We start from the raw sequence: 24671 nt of genomic DNA, 5'->3' as shown, positions 1-24671 counted from the left end.
TCCCTGTAATATCACCATGTGCCCATAGTGCCCCTCACATTCCCTGTAATATCACCATGCCCATAGTGCCCCTCACATTCCCTGTAATATCACCATGTGCCCATAGTGCCCCTCACATTCCCTGTAATATCACCATGTGCCCATAGTGCCCCTCACATTCTCTGTAATATCACCATGTGCCCATAGTGCCCCTCACATTCCCTGTAATATCACCATGCCCATAGTGCCCCTCACATTCCCTGTAATATTACCATGTGCCCATAGTGCCCCTCACATTCCCTGTAATATCACCATGTGCCCATAGTGCCCCTCACATTCCCTGTAATATCACCATGTGCCCATAGTGCCCCTCACATTCCCTGTAATATTACCATGCCCATAGTGCCCCTCACATTCCCTGTAATATTACCATGTGCCCATAGTGCCCCTCACATTCCCTGTAATATCACCATGTGCCCATAGTGCCCCTCACATTCCCTGTAATATTATCATGTGCCCATTGTGCCCCCCACATTCCCTGTAATATCACCATGTGCCCATAGTGCCCCTCACATTCCCTGTAATATCACCATGTGCCCATAGTGCCCCTCACATTCCCTGTAATATCACCATGCCCATAGTGCCCCTCACATTCCCTGTAATATCACCATGTGCCCATAGTGCCCCCCACATTCCCTGTAATATCACCATGTGCCCATAGTGCCCCTCATTCCCTGTAATATCACCATGTGCCCATAGTGCCCCTCACATTCCCTGTAATATCACCATGCCCATAGTGCCCCTCACATTCAGTGTAATATCACCATGTGCCCATAGTGCCCCCCACATTCTCTATAATATCACCATGTGCCCATAGTGCCCCTCACATTCCCTGTAATATCACCATGTGCCCATAGTGCCCCCCACATTCCCTGTAATATTACCCCCATACACACTGTATGATCAGCTATAGCAGTCAGTGTGATTGCAGATGGGAGGTGTTTGCGGCTATCTCTGACGTCACAGTACTGATGTAGAGGCCGGTGACGTCAGAGGAGAGGGGGCGCGGTTATCACGTGACCTCCTGATCTCCGGACTCGCGGGGGTTAATCTCTGCTCCCAGCTCAGCAGCAATCACAGGCAGCGGGAGATTCCATTTCATCCTGGGAAAAGGTGAGACCGATAGATAAGCCGGACAGCATCTTCATAAGTCTCCCGGATACTCCTATGTGTATTATACGGCTATTCCAGCCCGGGGGCGGGCCCGCTGTGACACGGAGAGGCGCTGAGGCGGGGACTTCCTGTGCCGCGCTCCCCCCCGGGCTGAGGTGGTACATTCCCCCGGTGTCTTGTCAGTCATCGAGCCGGCCGCTGCAGGGACAGGTCTGACTCCATTCATCCGTTGCTGGGGGTCTCCCGGGGGTGGCGGGGCCGGTGCAGGGGTCTCCCGGGGGTGGCGGGGCTCCGGCTGCCTTTTCACTGCTCTGTATGACCGGCTGTCAATGAGAAGTGCACCCTGTGGCAGGACGACATCTCCCAGCATGCCTCTGTAGCGCTATGTATGCTGGGAGTTGTAGTCCTTTGGCTTGTTGTGTCGCTGTTTGGGGTCGCTATTGGAGGGGCCCCTGATATTAGCTGTGGCCCCTCGGCTCCGGAGACATGGGGGTGTCAGGGTCTTTCCTCTCAGATCTTATAGGATTTTCTGACCTTTGACCCTGACAGTTGACTTTTGCTGCACTGTCCCTTTAAGGCTGTTGAGGTCATATCTGCAGATACCGTCACCGTGGTAACAGCCTTCCTCATAGTAGTGAATGGTGGGGGGCAGTTCACTTCATGTAGTCGGTTACCATGGAGACACATTGCTCTGCATCAGAGCTGTGTACACTAATGGGGAAAGTTACTTATAGGGATTTTCTGGGATTTAGCAGGCCTGTGTATGTGATTTACAGTATATACCCCCTAATGTGGCTCTATATACCCCCCCTAATGTGCATCTATATACCCCCCCCCCCCTAATGGGCATCTATATACCCCCCCTAATGTGCATCTATATACCCCCCCCCCAATGTGACTCTATATACCCCCCCAATGTGCATCTATATACCCCCCCCCCCCAAATGTGGCTCTATATACCCCCCCCTAATGTGCATCTATATACCCCCCCCCCCTAATGTGCATCTATATACCCCCCCCCCTCCCAAATGTGGCTCTATATACCCCCCCTAATGGGCATCTATATACCCCCCTAATGGGCATCTATATACCCCCCCCCAATGTGGCTCTATATCCCCCCCCCTAATGTGTCTCTATATACCCCCCCCCCTAATGTGTCTTTATATACCCCCCCCCCTAATGTGACTCTATATACCCCCCCCAATGTGGCTCTATATCCCCCCCCTAATGTGACTCTATATACCCCCCCCAATGTGGCTCTATATCCCCCCCCCTAATGTGACTCTATATACCCCCCCCTAATGTGACTCTATATACCCCCCCCCAATGTGCATCTATATACCCCCCCCCTAATGTGCATCTATATACCCCCCCCCTAATGTGCATCTATATACCCCCCCCCCTAATGTGGCTCTATATACCCCCCCTAATGGGCATCTATATACCCCACTAATGGGCATCTATATACCCCCCCCCCCCCCAATGTGTCTCTATATACCCCCCCCCTAATGTGTCTCTATATACCCCCCCCCTAATGTGTCTCTATATACCCCCCCCCTAATGTGACTCTATATACCCCCCCCAATGTGGCTCTATATCCCCCCCCCTAATGTGACTCTATATCCCCCCCTAATGTGACTCTATATACCCCCCCCTATGTGCATCTATATACCCCCCCCTAATGTGACTCTATATACCCCCCTAATGTGACTCTATATACCCCCCTAATGTGCATCTATATACCCCCCCCCCAATGTGCATCTATATACCCCCCCCAATGTGCATCTATATACCCCCCCAATGTGCATCTATATTCCCCCCCTATGTGCATCTATATACCCCCCTAATGGGCATGTATATACCCCCCCCTAATGTGCATCTATATACCCCCCCAATGGGCATCTATATACCCCCCCCCCCCTAATGTGACTCTATATACCTCCTAAAGGTGACATGATGTTACCCCCTCTGTATCTCCTCCCATAGGTCCTCCATAGTCACCCCGCGGCTTGTTGACCTTGGACACCTCTGGGGTCATGTGGATGGTGGTGCTGGTCCTGGCCCTGACTACGGTCTTGTTCTGCCTGCTGGATGTCTGGTATTTTATCCGTGCCTTCTTGGCGGTGCTCAGGGCGCGTCTCCAGCCCGTAGTGAAGGACTTGCTGAAGGAGCACACCTTCTCCGGCGTGGTTCTTCCTCATGACCTGGACTTTCTTCTCCACATGAACAATTCCCGCTACCTCCGCGAGGCCGACTTTGCCCGACTTTCCTATTTTACGCGCAGTGGGCTATTTGGAGCCATTCACTCGATGGGGGCAGGGATGGTGATGGCGGCCTGCACGGTACGCTATCGGCGCTCGCTTCGTCTGCTGGAGGCCTTTGAGATCCGCACACGTCTGCTCTGCTGGGATGAGAAGGCCTTCTACGTGGAGCAACGATTCGTGGCCCCCCGGGATGGATTTGTGTGTGCCATTCTGCTAAGCCGACAGCACATCATAGGCAACTGCCCCGACAAAGTGGTACAGACCATGTGTAAGAGAAAGGTAAGCCGGAGCACCCTGCAGGGGTGACACATGGGGCTCCAGATACCCCAACATCAAAGGGAATATTTCTGCCAATCTGGGAGAGTAAAGTGGGGCCTAGTCAGAAAGAAAAAGTATGTGTAACTTTTCAATAACAACCACAGTACATTATATAGAACACACTGAGTAAACATCCACAGTGCAGGGGGAAAGGGATAAATGACCGGAGCTGCTCGCTTCACTGTGTGAACTGACAGGGTTTCCTACAGCCGCAATTCATTGAATTGCGGCCGCAGAAAACTGACCTGTCAGTTATTTGCGGGGCCGCACGGGATCCCGGCCAGAACGTATATGGTGTGTATACGCTCCAGCCGGGATCCCATTGAAATAGCTTTATGTTCGGCTCTCCATTAATTCTCCTTGGAGCTGCTGAATATTGATCTTGAAAATGATTGGTGGTGGCTGCGCATGCACGCTGAGTGCTCCATACACTGTGGGGATGTCTGCTTCCGTGTTCGAGGAATCGGTGGGGTCCAGGAGGTTGGCCCCCCAGCGATCAGCTTGTTGTTCCCTATACTAATGGTCGGGAATAACAAGCTCACATAACAATACCCCTTTGAACAACAGTCAGAGCACATTTTTCCTACGTAGTAATAAATACTGAAGTCTAAGGGACTACAAATGGTTAACCTGCCTTGTCTCCCTGCACTGTGGATGTTTACTCTATATACAGCTGTCATCGTATAGTCCAGACACATCCAGCGAGGCCACGGGACCTTACTCTTATCATCCCCTGCTGGTTCAGTGTCTTTACAGACTGGGATTTGTATAAGTAATGGCAGGTATCAGAATTTTGAATGCAGCTCTGGAGGACAAGACGTGCTGTAATTCCGGAAGTATTTAAGAATGAAATCACATTCTTATTTGGTTGGAGGCAGAACTACAACTCTTATCACAGCAGCTGTCAGAGTATGATGGGAGTTGTAGTCCAGCAACTGCTGGAGATCCATAGGTATTAATTCCTGCTCTATGGTATCTCAGGGCATGATGGGAGTTGTAGTCCTGCAAGTGCTCGAGATCCACAGGTGTGAATTTCTGCTCTATGGTATCTCAGGGCATGATGGGCGTTGTAGTCCTGCAACTGCTGGAGATACATAGGTATGAATCCCTGCTCTAAGGTATCTCAGGGCATGATGGGAGTTGTAGTGTTGTAGATTTCTGAACCCTCTTGTGTATCTGCAGGTGGAGTCTCCCGAGTTCCCCGACGAGGTGATGCACTGGATCGATTACAACGACAACAGCAGCCAGAAGCTGAGAGCCGAGAGCGGGGTCTCCAGCAGCTCCAAAGAGCAGTAAGGGAGCGGCCGCTGCCGGGTACCTGCCCCCCCCCCCCCCCCACTCACACCGCCGAACCTGCAGAGACCAGTGCAGCTTCTAGGATTAGGATCCTCACCCAGGTCTAGAGTGTTAGCCCTTTGCTCCAGAAATGTATGATATCTGCTGTATCATTCCTGTCCGTGACCCTCAGGTAGAACAACGTCCGCTTTATAAGGGGTTCTGTGCAATACGGAGGAGGGGGGGTGAGGAGAGTGTAACGCGTCTACAGGTGCGACGTGAAGGGACGTTCCTCGGTGTATTAATTTGTGCATTTTATTTATTATCATCATCTGTGTATTTATTTGATGCATGCGGAGCCGCACGGGTGTATATACAGCCTTACAGTCACGTAGGACGCGAAACGTGCGCAAATGTAGAGCGTGAGCGGATGTCCAGACCTGTAAACGGCCGGGGGGGGTGAATCCTTAAAATTTTATTTATTTTAACCCAAACCTTCTTTTTCCTTTCAATTGCAGATTTGTAATTTACTTTGATTTAAAAAAAAATTCCAGTCTCTCAGCTGCTGTATGTCCTGCAGGAAGTGGTGTATTTTTTCAAGTCTGACACAGTGCTCTCTGCTGCCACCTTTGTCCTTGTCAGGATCCGTTCAGAGCAGCAGGAAATCCCCATAGAAAACCTCTCCTGCCGTCCAGACTGGAAAGATTACACCAATTCCTGCAGGGCATACAGCAGCTGATAAGTACTGGAAGACTGGGTATTTTTTTTTTAATAGAAGTAAATTACAAATCTCTGTCACTTTTTTGCACCAGTTCCAGTTAATTTGAAAGTTTTTTTTTGTTTTTTTTTTTTGCAAACAACCTTTTTATCCTTTTGTTCGGGGCCATGGCTGACGTCATTGATGATGATGGGGGAGGGGTCTTCTGGGGCATGAGTGGGGCTAGTGTAGCACCAGTCCTCCATCATCTCTGTATTTCCTTCATTGACTCAGAAGCCTCTGAACAGAAAGGGGTTGTCCTCAATGAATAAAGTCAGTTCCAAGGTCTGAACTATCCTCAGAAGTGACTGAAGACGCCCTGAGCTGCAGAGCGTTGCACTTTGTGTTACTTCTCCCATATTGCACTGATATTACATCTTCTCTATACTCCAGTCACCCCCAGAGCTGCACTCACAGATCAGGCTGCAGGACGTCCCCTCTCACTACCGCCCGGTGTCTGTACAGAGCAGATTCAATGCCCCAAGTGGCAGCCAGCAGAATTGTGAACACAGCTCTGGTGGTTGTGGTAAGCCTGCGCTGCCCCCTGCTGATTCAGAATAGAATTCTGCTTGTGACTCTTGATGCAGCTGCTGCAGAAAATCACGGCTCTAGATAATGTATAAGATACAATGTAACAGCAGAATAGTGATTGCAGCTCTGGAGGTGACTGGAGTATGAAGCATGATGTAACTTTGGATAAGTAAAGCATGTGCAGTCATGTATCTCAGCATTGTGTGGCGGGATACACAGACTGGTTGAGTCTATTGTGTTTCTGGACTTTCCCCTGGATCTTGCGCCATTCTCCTTGGTGGTAATGTCCGGGTCTGACCGTCCAGAGTCCGTGTGCGGCCTCAGCTCTCGGCTTCTTCCAGGTTTATAACATCTGATGATCGTTCTCTGATAAATAGTAACGGCCGGGGGACTTGTGTCTTTCCCCATTCTCTACAGAACGGCTTGTTTCTAGATTTCTACCGAGGGAAGATAACCAGAAGGGGGCGACACCACGAGAGACCCCGAAATATGGTGAACAGGACCAGGGTGTAAACATGGGGAACAGCGAGTCACCCGTACACACGTTACTGATCCCCAGTCACCGCCCATACGTTACTGATCCCCAGTCACCCGTACACACGTTACTGATCCCCAGTCACCCGTACACACGTTACTGATCCCCAGTCACCGCCCATACGTTACTGATCCCCAGTCACCGCCCATACGTTACTGATCCCCAGTCACCGCCCATACGTTACTGATCCCCAGTCACCGCCCATACGTTACTGATCCCCAGTCACCGCCCATACGTTACTGATCCCCAGTCACCGCCCATACGTTACTGATCCCCAGTCACCGCCCATACGTTACTGATCCCCAGTCACCGCCCATACGTTACTGATCCCCAGTCACCGCCCATACCTTACTGATCCCCAGTCACCGCCCATACGTTACTGATCCCCAGTCACCGCCCATACGTTACTGATCCCCAGTCACCGCCCATACGTTACTGATCCCCAGTCACCGCCCATACCTTACTGATCCCCAGTCACCGCCCATACCTTACTGATCCCGTCACTGTATGACAACCCCCCCATGCAAACTAGAATATTGTTTTTTAACCCCTTCATGACCAAAGGTCATTGATGCACCAACCTGGGCCCCCGATGGAAGCGCCCACCCTGTTGTACACCTCTGTAACAATGCAAAACAAGGATCCTTTCCTCCCAGGTGTTATGTTATATTATATTATACGCCACAGCTACACCAGCAGAATAGTGAGTGCAGCTGTGGAGTATAATGCTGGATCGGTAATACATGTCCACATGGCCCCAGCCTTCCCTATACATAGGCCATGCTCATCATATATCGGGGTCTCTTTCCGGGGGGATTTGCTGGCAGTTTTCAGGGTGTCAGACAACTTTGTGCACACATTGTCACCGTCTGTCACCTCACAAGAGCACAAGCCCTATAAGAGGGCGACTATTCTATTCCAGTTTCTCTTATTTTATAGTTGACTATTTTTAGAATAATCCAGCATGTTCGGCTCGTAGTCCGTGTGACAGCCCTGCATGAGCCCCCGAAGCCGTGCCCCCCGCCATCCATCCCCCCCATCGCTGTACCCTAAAGGGACACATTGTATCACTGTGGACATTTTCTTAAAGGGGCTCTTCACCCAAACTTAATTTTGTAGATAAACAGGATACATATTGCTGCTCATGAATGGTGCGACACTCCAGCTCCGAAGATATTGTGGCTTAAAGGGATTGTACATGGGAGTATGAAGGATTGTCACCCATACTCCTATAACAACTTCATTGCACTTTAAAAACATAACTGGATATAAGGAGAGGGGAGATAAGAGACCCAGGGGGTGGGGGGGAATTCTAGGACTTTGGCACTAGAATAAGATTCCGGGATCGGTCGCCGGTTGTCTTTGAGCTTTAATTTGATTCTTAGATAATTTATTACCTGGAAGGGATTGAGGGGAAATAGTAATTTTATTAAATATTTAAATATATTTTTTCTATGAAATATTGATAATTTATTGAGAATCCAAAAACTTGTGACCACTGTAATGTCACATGACCTGCTGTGACATCACGTGACACACTGGAAATAAGGATGTCACGGGTGATGATGACTTCTCTGATTTATTATAAGTGACTTTCATTATTTCCTATGGAAACTTTTAGAGGGATGAATCCAATCTTTGCCCCTGCGTGGTACTTTGTTTCTATAAGGCTTGGTAACAAAGTGGCATGCAGGTGTATAGATAAAGCTCCAGAGTGGATCCAGGAATAGCTTAAAGGGGGACTCCACCATATAATATATTGGGGTGAAGAACTGTGACAAGGAGGTTAGATATATAAAGCTTAATTAACATAAACGTTGAATACCCCTTTAAGAGGGTGGGGTCAGATTTCCATGAACAAAGAGAGGGGGTGGGGCATAACACCTAGACTTCAGGTAGGACAATAAAACCCTTAATACCTTCAGTATTCAGACCCCAAAATGAGTAAGTGGGTGTGGTTTTGTTAGTGGGCGTGGTTATGTTTTGTTGTGGGTGGAGCTTAAATATTCTTATTTTCTCAGATGTTATTTTGTGTATATGTTAAGTCTTGGCGTGGAGCTGGCCCCCTGCGGTCACTCTCTGCGCCCCTCTCAGTCTCTGAGTTACGAGTGCAGCTCTGGAGGTGACTGGAGCTGAAGACATGAAGGTTCCTGACTCTATCTGTGATAATGTTGATAGTATTATACAGAGCCGTCCTGTTATTTTCATTGCTTCTTGGCCATGGTCCCGCGTCCTCGTGTCCGTACAGCTTTATTGTCCGTCTCAGATCTGTGCTCCTCCTTCCTGACATGTTATTTATTAAACCATCAATATCTCTCTGATCACTGAGTCCGACTCCTTCATTTCCTGATGTGACCTTCAGGTGGCAGCACAGTGCGAGGATCTTTTGGTCTGTTCACTGCCAGAACAATGGCTACCACAGAACAATGGCTGCCGCTAATATAGACAAGAGAGCTCCGGCCACACCCATTGTATGACAGGGTCACATGATGTTATCGCAGAGTGACTGCGGCCTCCAATACAGACCACCATACTGGGAGCTCCACAACTGATCAAATGTTTGCACTACTGTACTGACACTGCTGTTCTGTACTGTCACTGCACTATTGTGCTGACACTGCATGACTGCGCTGGCACTGCTGTACTGGCACTGCACTACTGTGCTGACACTGCTGTACTGTGATGACACTGTGCTACTGCACTGACACTGCATGACTGTGCTGACTCTGCTATTGTGCTGACACAGTGCCACTGCGCTGACACTGCCCGTTAGGGCCCTATTACACAGAGCAATAATCTGCAGGTTATCATACCAATTTGGCCTATTAACGCTCTGTGTAATAAAGACAATGATCATTAAGAACAATTAAGTGGTTGTTTAATAGGATATATCTTACCAGTATCCTCTAACACTACTGCCATGATATATCCCATTAAACAACCACTTAATTGTTCTTCATCGTATGTGATATATTTATTATGTTGTGAATGTGGGATACAATATGTGGGACGGACACAACAACAACTACACAAAAGAATTAACGGGCACAGATATAACACACAAAAAGGATACCTTAAAGGGGTTGTCCACCTAAGAGCGGAAAAGTGAAATGATAGCTGCTCTTACTCACCCAGTCTCCCCGAGAATTTTGAGCCGTCTCCTGTCTTTCTAGCTGCTGCCATTCCGAGTTACAAGTTTTTCTAAAAGCTGAACTGTATCCAATATGGCGCCAGCCAGGAAACTACAATTCCCATCATGCATCTCCCTGATTGGTCCATTTGCATACACACCCCCTTAGCTTTCTTTCCTGCTCACTGCTGTCATTACTATAGGGGGGGGGGGGGTAGTGCAGGTTTAAATCTCTGCTTTCTGACTGAATGAAAACATTCTAGTTCCTTCCGGACTCTAAGAACATCCATAACACTTACAATATACAGAGCTGTGACACCTAAACAGGTACACATGCCTGTATTCACTGTCAGCATGCAGAGATAGAACTATAACTTTTCATATTTGAGAGACCTAGGCTCAAGGACACATGTAAGTCTATGGAAGCAGCACAGGTGCATGGAGAGGATGCAGATAATGTCTCCTGGGACTCGGGTTACCAAGTCAATGGACAGCTAACCTGACCCCCAGAGAGGAGATCACATGTCCTGTGACTACAAAAGGGGGGAGAGGGAGCTGAGCGTGGTCAGAGTGGACCCAGAGTACAGGATTTTACATATCCAAAGCCAATAAGAATCAGAGTGTCTCCAAACATCTTACAGAAAAACAAGGAGGAATCGTTTGCCAATATTAGGATTTATCCCATAGAACAGATACCCAAAAATGTCATTGACTGCTGGTCCTCACTCTGCAGACGAGAGTCATGCTGGATCTATACGGCCTGAATGAGCGCATGGAATATGAAGAAGTGACAGTAGTCGCCCCTTCTGCACTTTTACCACTAGATGGCGCCGTGGTACCTTTCTTTCACATACTATACTGCAGCCTAGACAAACCTGCCATGCTGCAATGTATAGTTATTGAATTTTAGATGTAATCTTTAGGCAATACACTGTATACTGTTTACAGGTAACATCTATTACAAAGATTTTCCCTTTTGCTCATGTTAGCTCCCGTAGTGGAATAGGAGTGTTTCTGTTTATCCACGTACGGTAGGCTTTGTGAATACCACAGCAATGCGCTGGATGCGGCCCCTGCGTGCGCGGACTCCTACACCTCCGCTCCTTCACCGATACGGCGGCTGACAACACTGTACTGTACAGATGAATCTCTAATTAGTTTTATACTTACCTTTTAACATCTCTCTATATATTCTTTATTATTACTTGTATACATTTTATGTTACTGTTGTACCCGCAGCGGTCACTGAACCCGGAAGCAATTTACCGTCATACCTTGTGTAACATTTAAAAAGAACGTCTTAGTAACAGTTGTTGTGCGTGATAAGGGTTGCAGGTGAAATCTGAAACGCGTTGGCGTCTTTTTGGGGTCTGCCACAGTAAGGTGGAATAATAAAGCTCCGGTTGGATCACTCTGCCGGGAGCTGGACTCAATACTTTACGTTGTGCTTGATAAAGGCCTGTTCAGACTGTATGGCCTGAAACGCGTTGCCAATAAGCATACAGTTTGGGACCTACCGTATATGTGACGGATCGATCCCTCCTCCTGGGCTGCCTACACACACCTGCGCTGAGCCGATGAGCGGGGTTCTATGATCCATTGATCGCCTCTCTGCAGAGTTCCTGAGAACTGCCGTACCTGAGAAGGCGCCTGGATGAGAGGAGTAACGGACCTATTACACCAAACCATTGTCGTACATATTTGGCCGATTACCAACCGTTGCGACCGATCATCGTTTGGTGTAATAGGAGACGCACAATGTCAGCTGGTCATGGTCTTGCAACATGGTGAAACAGCCCGATCTATGTCAGTGGCGGTCTGCTCCCTGAAATAGAAGACCGCCGCTGGCCTTAATGGGCCCACACTCTCTTCATGTCTAAGGCTATGTTCACATTACGTAAGAGACCGTCCATTTCATGACCCGTCCGGGTTCTGCAGTACTGCATCTGTGCGCGCCCGCATCAGAACACCCAACAGCACAGTGTGGAGCGAGCAGCCGGAGCCGCTCGCTCTATAGTGTGCGCTGTGCTCTGACATGTCAGTTGTTTGCAGCACTGCTAGAGATCCCGGCCGGAGCGTATACCATGTGTATACGCTCTGGCCGGGATTCCATAGACGGCAAGGTAACATATTTTTTTTGTAAGAATCACGGCCTTTGTTGCACTGTGCAACAACGGCCGTAGTTTTACGAAGAAATACGTAGCGTGAACATAGCCTAATAGTAGAGGCAGCGAGGGGGAAGCGAGCGCTGAGCTAACAGGTCGGTGCTCGCTTCTCCCTTATTATCGTGCTGTGTAATATAAGTGCAGCCCATCAGCCAATATTTACTGGGTAAAACCAATGAGAATGGGTAATCTAATTACAACAAGACATGTATCACACATGATAGGCTTAGATACAGGAGCTTGGGAGATATCACACATGATAGGGTTAGATATAGCAGCTCAGCAGACAGTATCACACATGATAGGGTTAGATATACAGTATCACACATGATGGGCTTAGATACAGCAGCTCAGTAGACTATTAAACAATAGGATTAGATATAGCTCAACAGACAGTATCACACATATTGATGAGCTTAGATACAGGAGCTTGGCAGACATCACAATAAGAGGGTTAGATATACAGTATCACACATGATGGGCTTAGATACAGTAGCTCTGGACACCTACACAATAGGATTAGAAACAGCATCTCAGCAGACAGTATCACACATGATAGGCTTAGATACAGCAGCTAAGTACACTATTACACAAAAGGGATAGATAGAGTGGCTCAGCAGACAGTATCACACATTATAGGCTTAGATACAGCAGCTCAGCAGACAGTATCACACATGATAAGCTTAGATACAACAGCTCAGCAGACAGATTTACATCTGGGCACCCAGTATCACACTATAGGCTTAGATACAGCAGCTGAGGAGTGTGCTGTCCCTGGTAGTGATTGTATAAGGACAGGGCCCGTCCCTCAGCTGCTATGTGCACATCATCCATTGTCTTTGGGTGATCCCCTCCCTGTGTGACAGGCTGGATGGGATTATTGGGGCGTAGTGACAGGTCGGGGTTACACAATCTCATCCTCGCTGTGTATTCTAGGACACGTTGTTCTCTTCACAGCATCATTACCTGTGGTATAGATACACAGGCCCCAGGGGCACCTTACATACATCATCCTCCTGGATTTACTTAATCTGATAACACATGTCAGCGGTCACCAATAATTGATCTTGGCTGAGATACAGTCACATTGTATCGCCTCCAGAGTAGTGCGGCTATGCTACACAGAGCGATACACACAGAATTACCTGCACACTTAGTAATCCGTGTCTGAAACAAATGCATTTCATAGAAACATAGATTTTTGGCAGGTAGAGCCCCCCGTCCATCTAGTCCATCTTATTAGTATTTCCTCTCTGATTATTTTCGGATAGATATATGTATATATCAGGCAGGTTACATTCTGTTACTGTAGGTTTACCAACCACATCTGTTTCCCTTCTTCCTCCTAACATATATAAAGGTTTCCATCATGTCTCCTTTCCCTTCTTCCTCCTATAGCATATATAAAGGTTTCTGTCATGTCCTCCCTTTCCTTTCTTCCTCCAGTAACATATAAAGGTTTCCATCATACCCTCCCTTTCCCATCTTCCTCCTGTAACATATATAAAGGTTTACTGTACTGTACCACTGTCCCCTCTAATATACTGTACCACTGTCCTCTAATGTACTGTACCACTGTCCTCTCTAATGTACTGTACCACTGTCCTCTAATGTACCGTACCACTGTCCTCTAATGTACTGTACCACTGTCCCCTCTGATGTACTGTACCACTGTCCTCTCTAATGTACTGCACCACTGTCCCCTCTAATGTACTGTACCACTGTCCTCTCTAATGTACTGTACCACTGTCCTCTCTAATGTACTGTACCACTGTCCCCTCTAATGTACTGTACCACTGTCCTCTCTAATGTACTGTACCACTGTCCCCTCTAATGTACTCTACCACTGTCCTCCCTAAGGTACTGTACCACTGTCCTCTAATGTACTGTACTGTACCATATATAATATATATATATATATATATATATATATATATATATATATATACATATATATTCAGTGATGTGGCAAAAACATTCTCTTGTGGCCAGAGGCAGAATCCTGCGTGCAGCCACAACAGTGACTGGCAGAGGAGAAAGCCAATGTCTGCTTGTTCTGTCCATTCACTGTATTTACCTATAACAGCATATTAGAAGCCTCATGGTTATATACATAGGTGCAGGCGCAGACTACCTTTTGCTTAACCCTTTATTTACTGCAGTGTGTAAGTGACCCAGTGTTCTCCTACATGCTGCAACACAAAGGGTTAATACAGAAGACAATTAGCTCTCTCCTTCATTGATAACCCCTGACCTCTGAGAACAGAGATCAGAGGTTATAAGAGTAGTGAGGCAGAGAGCTAATTATTAACCCTTTTTTGTGTTGCAGCATGTAAGAGAACACTGGGTCATTTAAACACTTTAGTACATAAGGGGTTAAGCAAAAGGACACAGGAGGCTCTTATCTTCCCTGGGCCCCCTCCCTCCACGGGCCCCATAGCAACCGCCTACCCTGCCTCTATGGTAGCTACGCCACTGTGTACCACTGTCCTCTCTAATGTACTGTACCACTGATCTCTAATTTACTGTACCACTGTCTCCTGTAATGTACTGTACCACTGTCCTCTAATGTACAGTACCACTGTCCTCTCTAATGTACTGTACCACTGTCCCCTCTAATGTACTGTACCACTGTCCCCTCTAATGTACTGTACCACTGTCCCCTGTAATGTACTGTACCACTGTCCTCTAATGTACAGTACCACTGTCCTCTCTAATGTACTGTACCACTGTCCCCTCTAATGTACTGTACCACTGTCCCCTCTAATGTACTGTACCACTGTCCCCTGTAATGTACTGTACCACTGTCCTCTCTAATGTACTGTACCACTGTCCTCCCTAATTTACTGTACCACTGTCCCCTCTAATGTACTGTACCACAGTCCCCTCTAATGTACTGTACCACTGTCCTCTAATGTACTGTACCACTGTCCTCCCTAATGTACTGTACCACTGTCCCCTGTAATGTACTGTACCACTGTCCTCCCTAATGTACTGTACCACTGTCCTCTCTAATGTACTGTACCACTGTCCTCTCTAATGTACTGTACCACTGACCCCCCTAATGTACTGTACCACTGTCCTCTCTAATGTACTGTACCACTGTCCTCTCTAATATACTGTACCACTGTCCTCTAATATACTGTACCATTGACCCCCCTAATGTACTGTACCACTGTCCTCTCTAATGTACTGTACCTCTGTCCCCTCTAATGTACTGTACCACTGCCCTCTCTAATGTACTGTACCACTGTCCTCTCTAATGTACTGTACTACTGTCCTCTCTAATGTACTGTACCACTATCCTCTAATGTACTGTACCACTGTCCTCTAATGTACTGTACCACTGTCCTCTAATGTACTGTACCACTGTCCTCTCTAATGTACTGTACCACTGTCCTCTCTAATGTACTGTACCTCTGTCCCCTCTAATGTACTGTACCACTGCCCTCTCTAATGTACTGTACCACTGTCCTCTCTAATGTACTGTACTACTGTCCTCTCTAATGTACTGTACCACTATCCTCTAATGTACTGTACCACTGTCCTCTCTAATGTACTGTACCACTGTCCTCTAATATACTGTACCACTGACCCCCCTAATGTACTGTACCACTGACCCCCCTAATGTACTGTACCACTGTCCTCTCTAATGTACTGTACCACTGTCCTCCCTAATGTACTGTACCACTGTCCCCTGTAATGTACTGTACCACTGTCCTCCCTAATGTACTGTACCACTGTCCCCTGTAATGTACTGTACCACTGTCCTCCCTAATGTACTGTACCACTGTCCTCTCTAATGTACTGTACCACTGTCCTCTCTAATGTACTGTACCGCTGTCCTCTCTAATGTACTGTACCACTGTCCTCTCTAATATACTGTACCACTGACCCCCCTAATGTACTGTACCACTGTCCTCTCTAATGTACTGTACTACTGTCCTCTCTAATGTACTGTACCACTGTCCCCTCTAATGTACTGTACCACTATCCTCTAATGTACTGTACCACTGTCCTCTCTAATGTACTGTACCACTGTCCTCTCTAATATACTGTACCACTGACCCCCCTAATGTACTGTACCACTGTCCCCTCTAATGTACTGTACCACTGTCCTCTAATGTACTGTACCACTGCCTCCTCTAATGTACTGTACCACTGCCCCCTCTAATGTACTGTACCACTGCCCCCTCTAATGTACTGTACCACTGTCCCCTCAAATGTACTGTACCACTGTCCTCTAATGTACTGTACCACTGTCCCCTTTAATGTACCGTACCACTGTCCCCCCTAATGTACCGTACCACTGTCCTCTAATGTACCGTACCACTGCCCTCTCTAATGTACTGTACCACTGTCCTCTAATGTACTGTACCACTGTCCCCTCTAATGTACTGTACCACTGTCCTCTCTAATGTACTGTACCACTGTCCCCTCTAATGTAATGTACCACGGTCCTCTAATGTACTGTACCACTGTCCCCTCTAATGTACTGTACCACAGTCCCCTCTAATGTACTGTACAACTGTCCTCTAATGTACTGTACCACTGTTCCCTCTAATGTACTGTACCACTGTCCTCTCTAATGTACTGTACCACTGTCCCCTCTAATGTACTGTACCACTGTCCCCTCTAATGTACTGTACAACTGTCCTCTAATGTACTGTACCACTGTTCCCTCTAATGTACTGTACCACTGTCCTCTCTAATGTACTGTACCACTGTCCCCTGTAATGTACTGTACCACTGTCCCCTCTAATGTACTGTACCACTGTTCCCTCTAATGTACTGTACCACTGTCCTCTAATGTACTGTACCACTGTCCCCTCTAATGTACTGTACCACTGTCCTCTAATGTACTGTACCACTGTTCCCTCTAATGTACTGTACCACTGTCCTCTCTAATGTACTGTACCACTGTCCTCTAATGTACTGTACCACTGTCCTCTAATGTACTGTACCACTGTCCCCTCTAATGTACTGTACCACTGTCCCCTCTAATGTACTGTACCACTGTCCTCTAATGTACTGTACCACTGTTCCCTCTAATGTACTGTACCACTGTCCTCTCTAATGTACTGTACCACTGTCCTCTAATGTACTGTACCACTGTCCTCTAATGTACTGTACCACTGTCCTCTCTAATGTACTGTCGAGGTGCCTTCCCAAAGAAGGCCTACTGTTGTTGGCTTTCAGTCGCCATCTTTGAGGGCTGATTACAGAAAAATGGCGTACACAAATAAGCAAATGTTCCACGGTCGGGACAACAGAAAATGATCAACATTTTGTAACACGTAACATACTTCTAAAGGGGACCACCAGCTTAGTAAAACTGGCTGAAATACAACAGTATATAATGTAGGAGCGTACATTACACAACATCTCTGATTCTTTTCTCTAACGCTGCTTGCATGTGATCTGCAGCCCTCAGAGCTGGTTGATGGCCTTGTACAAAACATAACAAATAACACACATTATGTACTTTGTATGCTGCTTCACTACGCAGCATTAATTAACCTCTTCAGCTCTCTCAGTACTGTATCTAGCAATGAGCTGGACTGTTCTCTTTGTCTGAGTACGTGGCTTTGTACTTAGACACTTACATGGCACTATACACTATTTGAGGTTAGGCTGCCCACTTCAAAAAGGCATTGGTCTTACAATCAGGTCAGGGGCACTTTAAATCAAAGTAACTACTTCAACAGCTGACCAAGGGGAAGATTCCTGCAGAACAAAGGGTCTATACGCCACCATTGTTGGTCTTTTGCCTGTTGAGATCTTTCAGATGGGTAACTGTGATTTCCCATCCATTATCAATTATTAATCCTCCCCTTGTTTCTTGGACTTCAGTCCAAGTATTGGGGTTAAAAACAGCATCGTGTTGGATGTTAAAATATTTCAACATTGCTTTTGCCCTTTTTGCTTGTTCTTTGCCATATCGGCAGGTCACTATGTGGGTTGCAGAAACCCCTTTTGATTCTGTTTGTCCCATTTTATGTTACTTCGTGATCGTATAACAGGAGGCACCCAGAATAATCAACTGATGATTTTCTTTCCTGTGTCCTGTACACTTATGACCACGGATCACTACCAAAAGCTGGGACTTAGAATATTCCACGGTTCAGGGCTTCCTTCTCTTATGTTGAAATACACTCTTGCTGCTATGTAGATTGCAAAACAAGTTACCCCAAGTATACAGAGGACAGTAGTTAGCATATTACAGATCTTTCCCTTGGAAACAACCAGACCACTGTCCAGCGTCCTTGTATAGTTAGGCTACTAGGCTCATTCCAAAGTGGTTCTAGCACTGGCACTGTTCCCACCACACAACGCTCCGTGTCTATGAGGACCTGTGACAACCACGGCCGGGCTCTGGGTAACAGTTTTAGCCTGAATGAGCAATTCTTCGCCTACTATATACTATCCCTCACAGGTTAGGACAAACAGACATAGAACAGCCAACAAGAGGAGAACAAAGTTCAAATTGACACGCCTATCGTGAGTTCACTTTGATAACTTACTCTGCAGAGGTAGGTAAGAAAAGATGTGAAGGAGGAGAGCACAGAAAAGAGCAAACAAATTTTTTACTCTTACCTGGCCAGGTTTTGTGGTCTCCTTGTTCACCCCTCTCTCTCCTGGTACAGCAGTGCAGGTCATCCGATCTCCCGATGTAATGGGCGTGTCCCTGTTCGGGCGCCAATAATGTCGAGGTGCCTTCCCAAAGAAGACCTACTGTTGTTGGCTGTTTCCTAATTGAGTTGGAGAATGGGTCCGGATCCCCTCTCCCACACCATGCACTTAGAATGAGGACACAGACTACGTATCTTGCAAACAAGTCTGGTGTGTTCCCCCATCTCTGAGAACCCACCTTTATTTATACAGGAAAAAACCAATGGATATGAATGTAAAATGCAGTCATACACTATGCACGTCATCAACTTCAAAAGAACGAATAACTACGGATATATTTTGACAGATATGGATATACAATAAGATTAAATGTTCAATTAAAATTGTTTACATAAGGATGTTGATACATACATAAGGATGCTAAAAAACATTTGTTATCTGCTTACGAGAATGTGAATTCTAAAATAACATTTATTATCTGCTGGGAACAGACGGTGGACCAGCTGTATGTCCTTGAACAGGATTCAGTCATGTAGGAAAGTTCATGAGAAAAGAATTTATTTTTCTTCTATTTTATCCTGTTATATCTTCCTTCAAACTTTGGATGGATTAACTCATTCCTCTCATTGTGGTCGTCTGCGTTTTGCTGATTGAGGTGTGAGGGGTGCCATTTTGTCAAGGGTTGCTTTGAGGGTGTCGTGATAGCACTTGGCAGCCAGATTGGGACAGGAGAGCGAAGAGATAGGAGGCAGTGATGACTGTACAGAGTCTGTAAGTTGTTGGGTGTTGATGGCACGTAAGTTTCTGTACATGACCAAGGTTGGGGTGTCAGGAGGAGAATGAGTATTAGTGATTGAAAAGGAGAGAAGATTGTGGTCCGAGAGCCCGGTAGGAGTGTTATTATGGCGAGAAACTGGGCAAAGTCTGGAGAAGACAAGGTCCAGGGTATTCCCACCCTTGTGGGTTGGAGAGTCAGAATGCTGGGAGAGGCCAAGGGAGCAGGTTAGGGAAAGAAACTGAGAGGCCGATGGGGAAAGTGGTTTGTCAATAGGGATATTAAAATTGCCCATGATGAGGGCGGGAATGTCAGAAGATAGAAAGTAAGGAAGCCAGGTAGAAAAGTGGTCAAGAAAGTGTCGTTGTGAACCAGGGGGGCGATATATGACTGCGACTCTCAGGGAAAAGGGCCGGAAGAGTCTAATGGTGTGCACCTCAAAAGAGGAGAATGAGAGGGAGGGCTCAGGGGGAATGACCTGGTAAGTGTAGTCCTGAGAGAGAAGTACACCCACTCCTCCACCATGTCTGTTATCAGGTCTAGGAGTATGGGAAAATTGAAGACCTCCATGGGTCAGAGCAGCAGGTGAGGCTGTGTCTGACTCTTGTAGCCATGTTCTGTGAGAGCCAGCAGGTTGAGCGATTTATTGAGGAATAAGTCGTGGGTTTCAGTGAGTTTGTTGCAGACAGATCTAGAATTCCATAGAGCACAGTTAATGGAGATGGGGTCTGGCATGCAGGGAATCTTAATCAGGTTAAAAGGGTTTCTGTAGGTGGCCGATGAAGAGAAGCTGTTAGTAAAGGTTGGAGGACCAGGGTTAGGAGAGATGTCTCCAGCAGTAAGCAGGAGCAGAGATAGAGATAGCAGGTGTGAGTAAGGGCCCTATTCCACCGGACGATTATCGTTTGCATAATCGTTAACGATTAACGATCTCAAACGACCGCTATTGCGAAAGACCTGAAAACGTTCACTCATTTCCATGGAACGATAATCGTTACTTATGATCGTATTTGCGATCGTTTTTCTTCGCTATTTATTCGCTATTGCGTTCGTATCTATTGCAAACGACCGAACGATGTCTTATTCAATACGAACGATTTGCGAACGAGCAACGATAAAAATAGGTCCAGGTCTTATAAAGCGATCAACGATTTCTCGTTCGGTCGTTAATCGTTAACTGCATTTCAACCGAACGATTATCGTTTAGATTCGAACGATTTAACGATAATCTGAACGATAATCGTCTGGTGGAATAGGGCCCTAAGAGAGGGAGGGAGGATGTTTGGAGGGAATGGGAAGAAATGGCTTATTGTATGGGAAAAAGACAGCAGGGGGGGTTAGATCAGCAGGTAGAAGGGAAGAAGAGATAAATATACTATTGCTTGATATAGGAGTTGGGGGTTTGGAGCAGAGTTTGAGTATTAGGGAAGCAAAAGTGATAGCAAAGGTGAACATTTTTGGAGAGCAGAGGAGTATATGGAATGCAGTTACCTTCAGTTCAATTCTGGTTTAATTCATCTAGACACTTTGACTGATCAGCACTTAGAGTGATCAGCAATGACCAGAGCAGTTCACTATATAGTTAGATAACTAGCTGAGAAGTACTACCAGGTGTGAAACATGGGGTGGGTGGGGAAGAGATGGAAGAGGGCAGGGGTAACTGATAGAGAGAAGATTGTAAACAAACAGTTTGGGTTCACTGCTTAGGAAAGAGGGCAATAAAAGTCAATGCTGAGAAGAGTAGAGCCAGATATCATACCATGAAATTTAAACAATGCAATGGATAATGGGGGTAGGAGTAGAAAGTACCACTGTCCTCTCTAATGTACTGTACCACTGTCCTCTCTAATGTACTGTACCACTGTCCTCTAATGTACTGTACCACTGTTCCCTCTAATGTACTGTACCACTGTTCCCTCTAATGTACTGTACCACTGTCCTCTCTAATGTACTGTACCACTGTCCTCTAATGTACTGTCCCACTGTCCTCTCTAATGTACTGTACCACTGTCCTTTAATGTACTGTACCACTGTCCTCTCTAATATACTGTACCACTGTCCCCTCTAATGTACTGTACCACTGTCCTCTCTAATGTACTGTACCACTGTCCTCTAATATACTGTACCACTGCCCTCTCTAATGTACTGTACCACTGTCCTCTAATGTACTGTACCACTGTCCTCTCTAATGTACTGTACCACTGTCCTCTCTAATGTACTGTACCACTGTCCTCTAATATACTGTACCACTGCCCTCTCTAATGTACTGTACCACTGCCCTCTAATGTACTGTACCACTGTCCTCTCTAATGTACTGTACCACTGTCCTTCCTAATGTACTGTACCACTGCCCTCTAATGTACTGTACCACTGTCCCCTCTAATGTACTGTACCACTGTCCTCTCTAATGTACTGTACCACTGTCCCCTCTAATGTACTGTACCACTGTCCTTTAATGTACTGTACCACTGTCCCCTCTAATGTACTGTACCACTGTCCTCTCTAATGTACTGTACCACAGTCCTCTCTAATGTACTGTACCACTGTCCCCTCTAATGTACTGTACTACTGTCCTCTAATGTACTGTACCACTGTCCTCTCTAATGTACTGTACCACTGTCCCCTCTAATGTACTGCACCACTGTCCTCTAATGTACTGTACCACTGTCCCCTCTAATGTACTGTACCACTGTCCACTCTAATGTACTGTACCACTGTCTCCTGTAATGTACTGTACCACTGTCCTCTCTAATGTACTGTACCACTGTCCTCTAATGTACTGTACCACTGTCCTCTAATGTACTGTACCACTGTCCTCTCTAATGTACTGTACCACTGTCCACTCTAATGTACTGTACCAATGTCCTCTCTAATGTACTGTACCACTGTCCCCTCTAATGTACTGTACCACTGTCTCCTGTAATGTACTGTACTACTGTCCTCTCTAATGTACTGTACCACTGTCCTCTTAAAGGAGTACACTTTCTGGCACTGTTATATTGGTCCTCTTATAGGGGTACACTTTCTGGCACTGTTATATTGGTCCTCTTATAGGGGGTACACTCTCTGGCAATATTATACAGGTCCTCTTATAGGGGGTACACTCTCTGGCACTGTTATATTGGTCCTCTTATAGGGGTACACTATTTGGCACTGTTATATTGGTCCTCTTATAGGGGTACACTCTCTGGCACTGTTATATTGGTCCTCTTATAGGGGTACACTCTCTGGCACTGTTATATTGGTCCTCTTATAGGGGTACACTCTCTGTCACTGTTATACAGGTCCTCTTATAGGGGTACACTTTCTGGCACTGTTATATTGGTCCTCTTATAGGGGTACACTTTTTGGCACTGTTATATTGGTCCTCTTATAGGGGTACAGTCTGTGGCACAGTTATATTGGTCCTCTTATAGGGGTACAGTCTGTGGCACAGTTATATTGGTCCTCTTATAGGGGTGCACTCTCTGGCACTGTTATATTGGTCCTCTTATAGGGGTACACTCTCTGGCACTGTTATATTGGTCCTCTTATAGGAATACACTTTCAGGCACTGTTATATTGGCCCTCTTATAGGGGTACACTCTCTGGCACTGTTATATTGGTCCTTTTATAGGGGTACACTCTCTGGCACTGTTATACAGGTCCTCTTATAGGGGTACACTCTCTGGCACTGTTATATTGGTCCTCTTATAGGGGTACACTTTCTGGCACTGTTATATTGGTCCTCTTATAGGGTACACTTTCTGGCACTGTTATATTGGTCCTCTTATAGGGGGTACACTCTCTGGCAATATTATACAGGTCCTCTTATAGGGGGTACACTCTCTGGCACTGTTATATTGGTCCTCTTATAGGGGTACACTATTTGGCACTGTTATATTGGTCCTCTTATAGGGGTACACTCTCTGGCACTGTTATATTGGTCCTCTTATAGGGGTACACTCTCTGGCACTGTTATATTGGTCCTCTTATACGGGTACACTCTCTGTCACTGTTATACAGGTCCTCTTATAGGGGTACACTTTCTGGCACTGTTATATTGGTCCTCTTATAGGGGTACACTTTTTGGCACTGTTATATTGGTCCTCTTATAGGGGTACAGTCTGTGGCACAGTTATATTGGTCCTCTTATAGGGGTACAGTCTGTGGCACAGTTATATTGGTCCTCTTATAGGGGTGCACTCTCTGGCACTGTTATATTGGTCCTCTTATAGGGGTACAGTCTGTGGCACTGTTATATTGGTCCTCCTATAGGGGTACACTTTCAGGCACTGTTATATTGGCCCTCTTATAGGGGTACACTCTCTGGCACTGTTATATTGGTCCTTTTATAGGGGTACACTCTCTGGCACTGTTATACAGGTCCTCTTATAGGGGTACACTCTCTGGCACTGTTATATTGGTCCTCTTATAGGGGTACACTTTCTGGCACTGTTATATTGGTCCTCTTATAGGGTACACTCTCTGGCACTGTTATATTGGTCCTCTTATAGGGGTACACTTTCTGGCACTGTTATACAGGTCCTCTTATAGGGGTACACTTTCTGGCACTGTTATATTGGTCCTCTTATAGGGTACACTCTCTGGCACTGTTATATTGGTCCTCTTATAGGGGTACACTTTCTGGCACTGTTATACAGGTCCTCTTATAGGGGTACACTTTCTGGCACTGTTATACAGGTCCTCTTATAGGGGTACACTTTCTGGCACTGTTATACAGGTCCTCTTATAGGGGTACACTTTATGGCACTGTTATATTGGTCCTCTTATAGGAGTACACTTTCTGGCACTGTTATACAGGTCCTCTTATAGGGGTACACTTTCTGGCACTGTTATATTGGTCCTCTTATAGGGGTACACTTTCTGGCACTGTTATACAGGTCCTCTTATAGGGGTACACTTTCTGGCTCTGTTATATTGGTCCTCTTATAGGGGTACACTCTCTGGCACTGTTATACAGGTCTTTTTATAGGGGTACACTTTCTGGCACTGTTATATTGGTCCTCCTATAGGGGTACACTCTGTGGCACTGTTATATTGGTCCTCTTATAGGGGTACACTTTCTGGCACTGTTATATTGGTCCTCTTATAGGGGTACACTTTCTGGCACTGTTATACAGGTCCTCTTATAGG

General features: G+C 46.4%; 1 protein-coding gene across 5 annotated transcripts in view; it reads left to right on the top strand.

The window, feature by feature from the left end:
- Positions 1-1099: 1099 nt before the first annotated feature.
- THEM6 (thioesterase superfamily member 6) overlaps positions 1100-24671 on the top strand; it is a 60013-nt gene continuing 36441 nt past the window's right edge. For 2 of the 5 annotated variants that reach the window (XM_069957006.1, XM_069957003.1), the window contains exons 1-3: positions 1305-1362; positions 3139-3695; positions 4917-5026. In XM_069957006.1, the coding sequence (XP_069813107.1) occupies positions 3189-3695; positions 4917-5026 (617 nt within the window). In that variant the 5' untranslated portion in view covers positions 1305-1362; positions 3139-3188. Of the gene's footprint in view, positions 1153-1304; positions 1363-1555; positions 1766-3138; positions 3696-4916; positions 9154-24671 lie in introns of those variants that run through there. The other 3 variants (XM_069957004.1, XM_069957007.1, XM_069957005.1) reach the window with 3 other exon arrangements.

This window comes from Dendropsophus ebraccatus, chromosome 2 (assembly GCF_027789765.1).
Source record: "Dendropsophus ebraccatus isolate aDenEbr1 chromosome 2, aDenEbr1.pat, whole genome shotgun sequence".
Classification (NCBI taxonomy): domain Eukaryota; kingdom Metazoa; phylum Chordata; class Amphibia; order Anura; family Hylidae; genus Dendropsophus; species Dendropsophus ebraccatus.
This window is presented reverse-complemented; position numbering and strand designations above follow the sequence as displayed.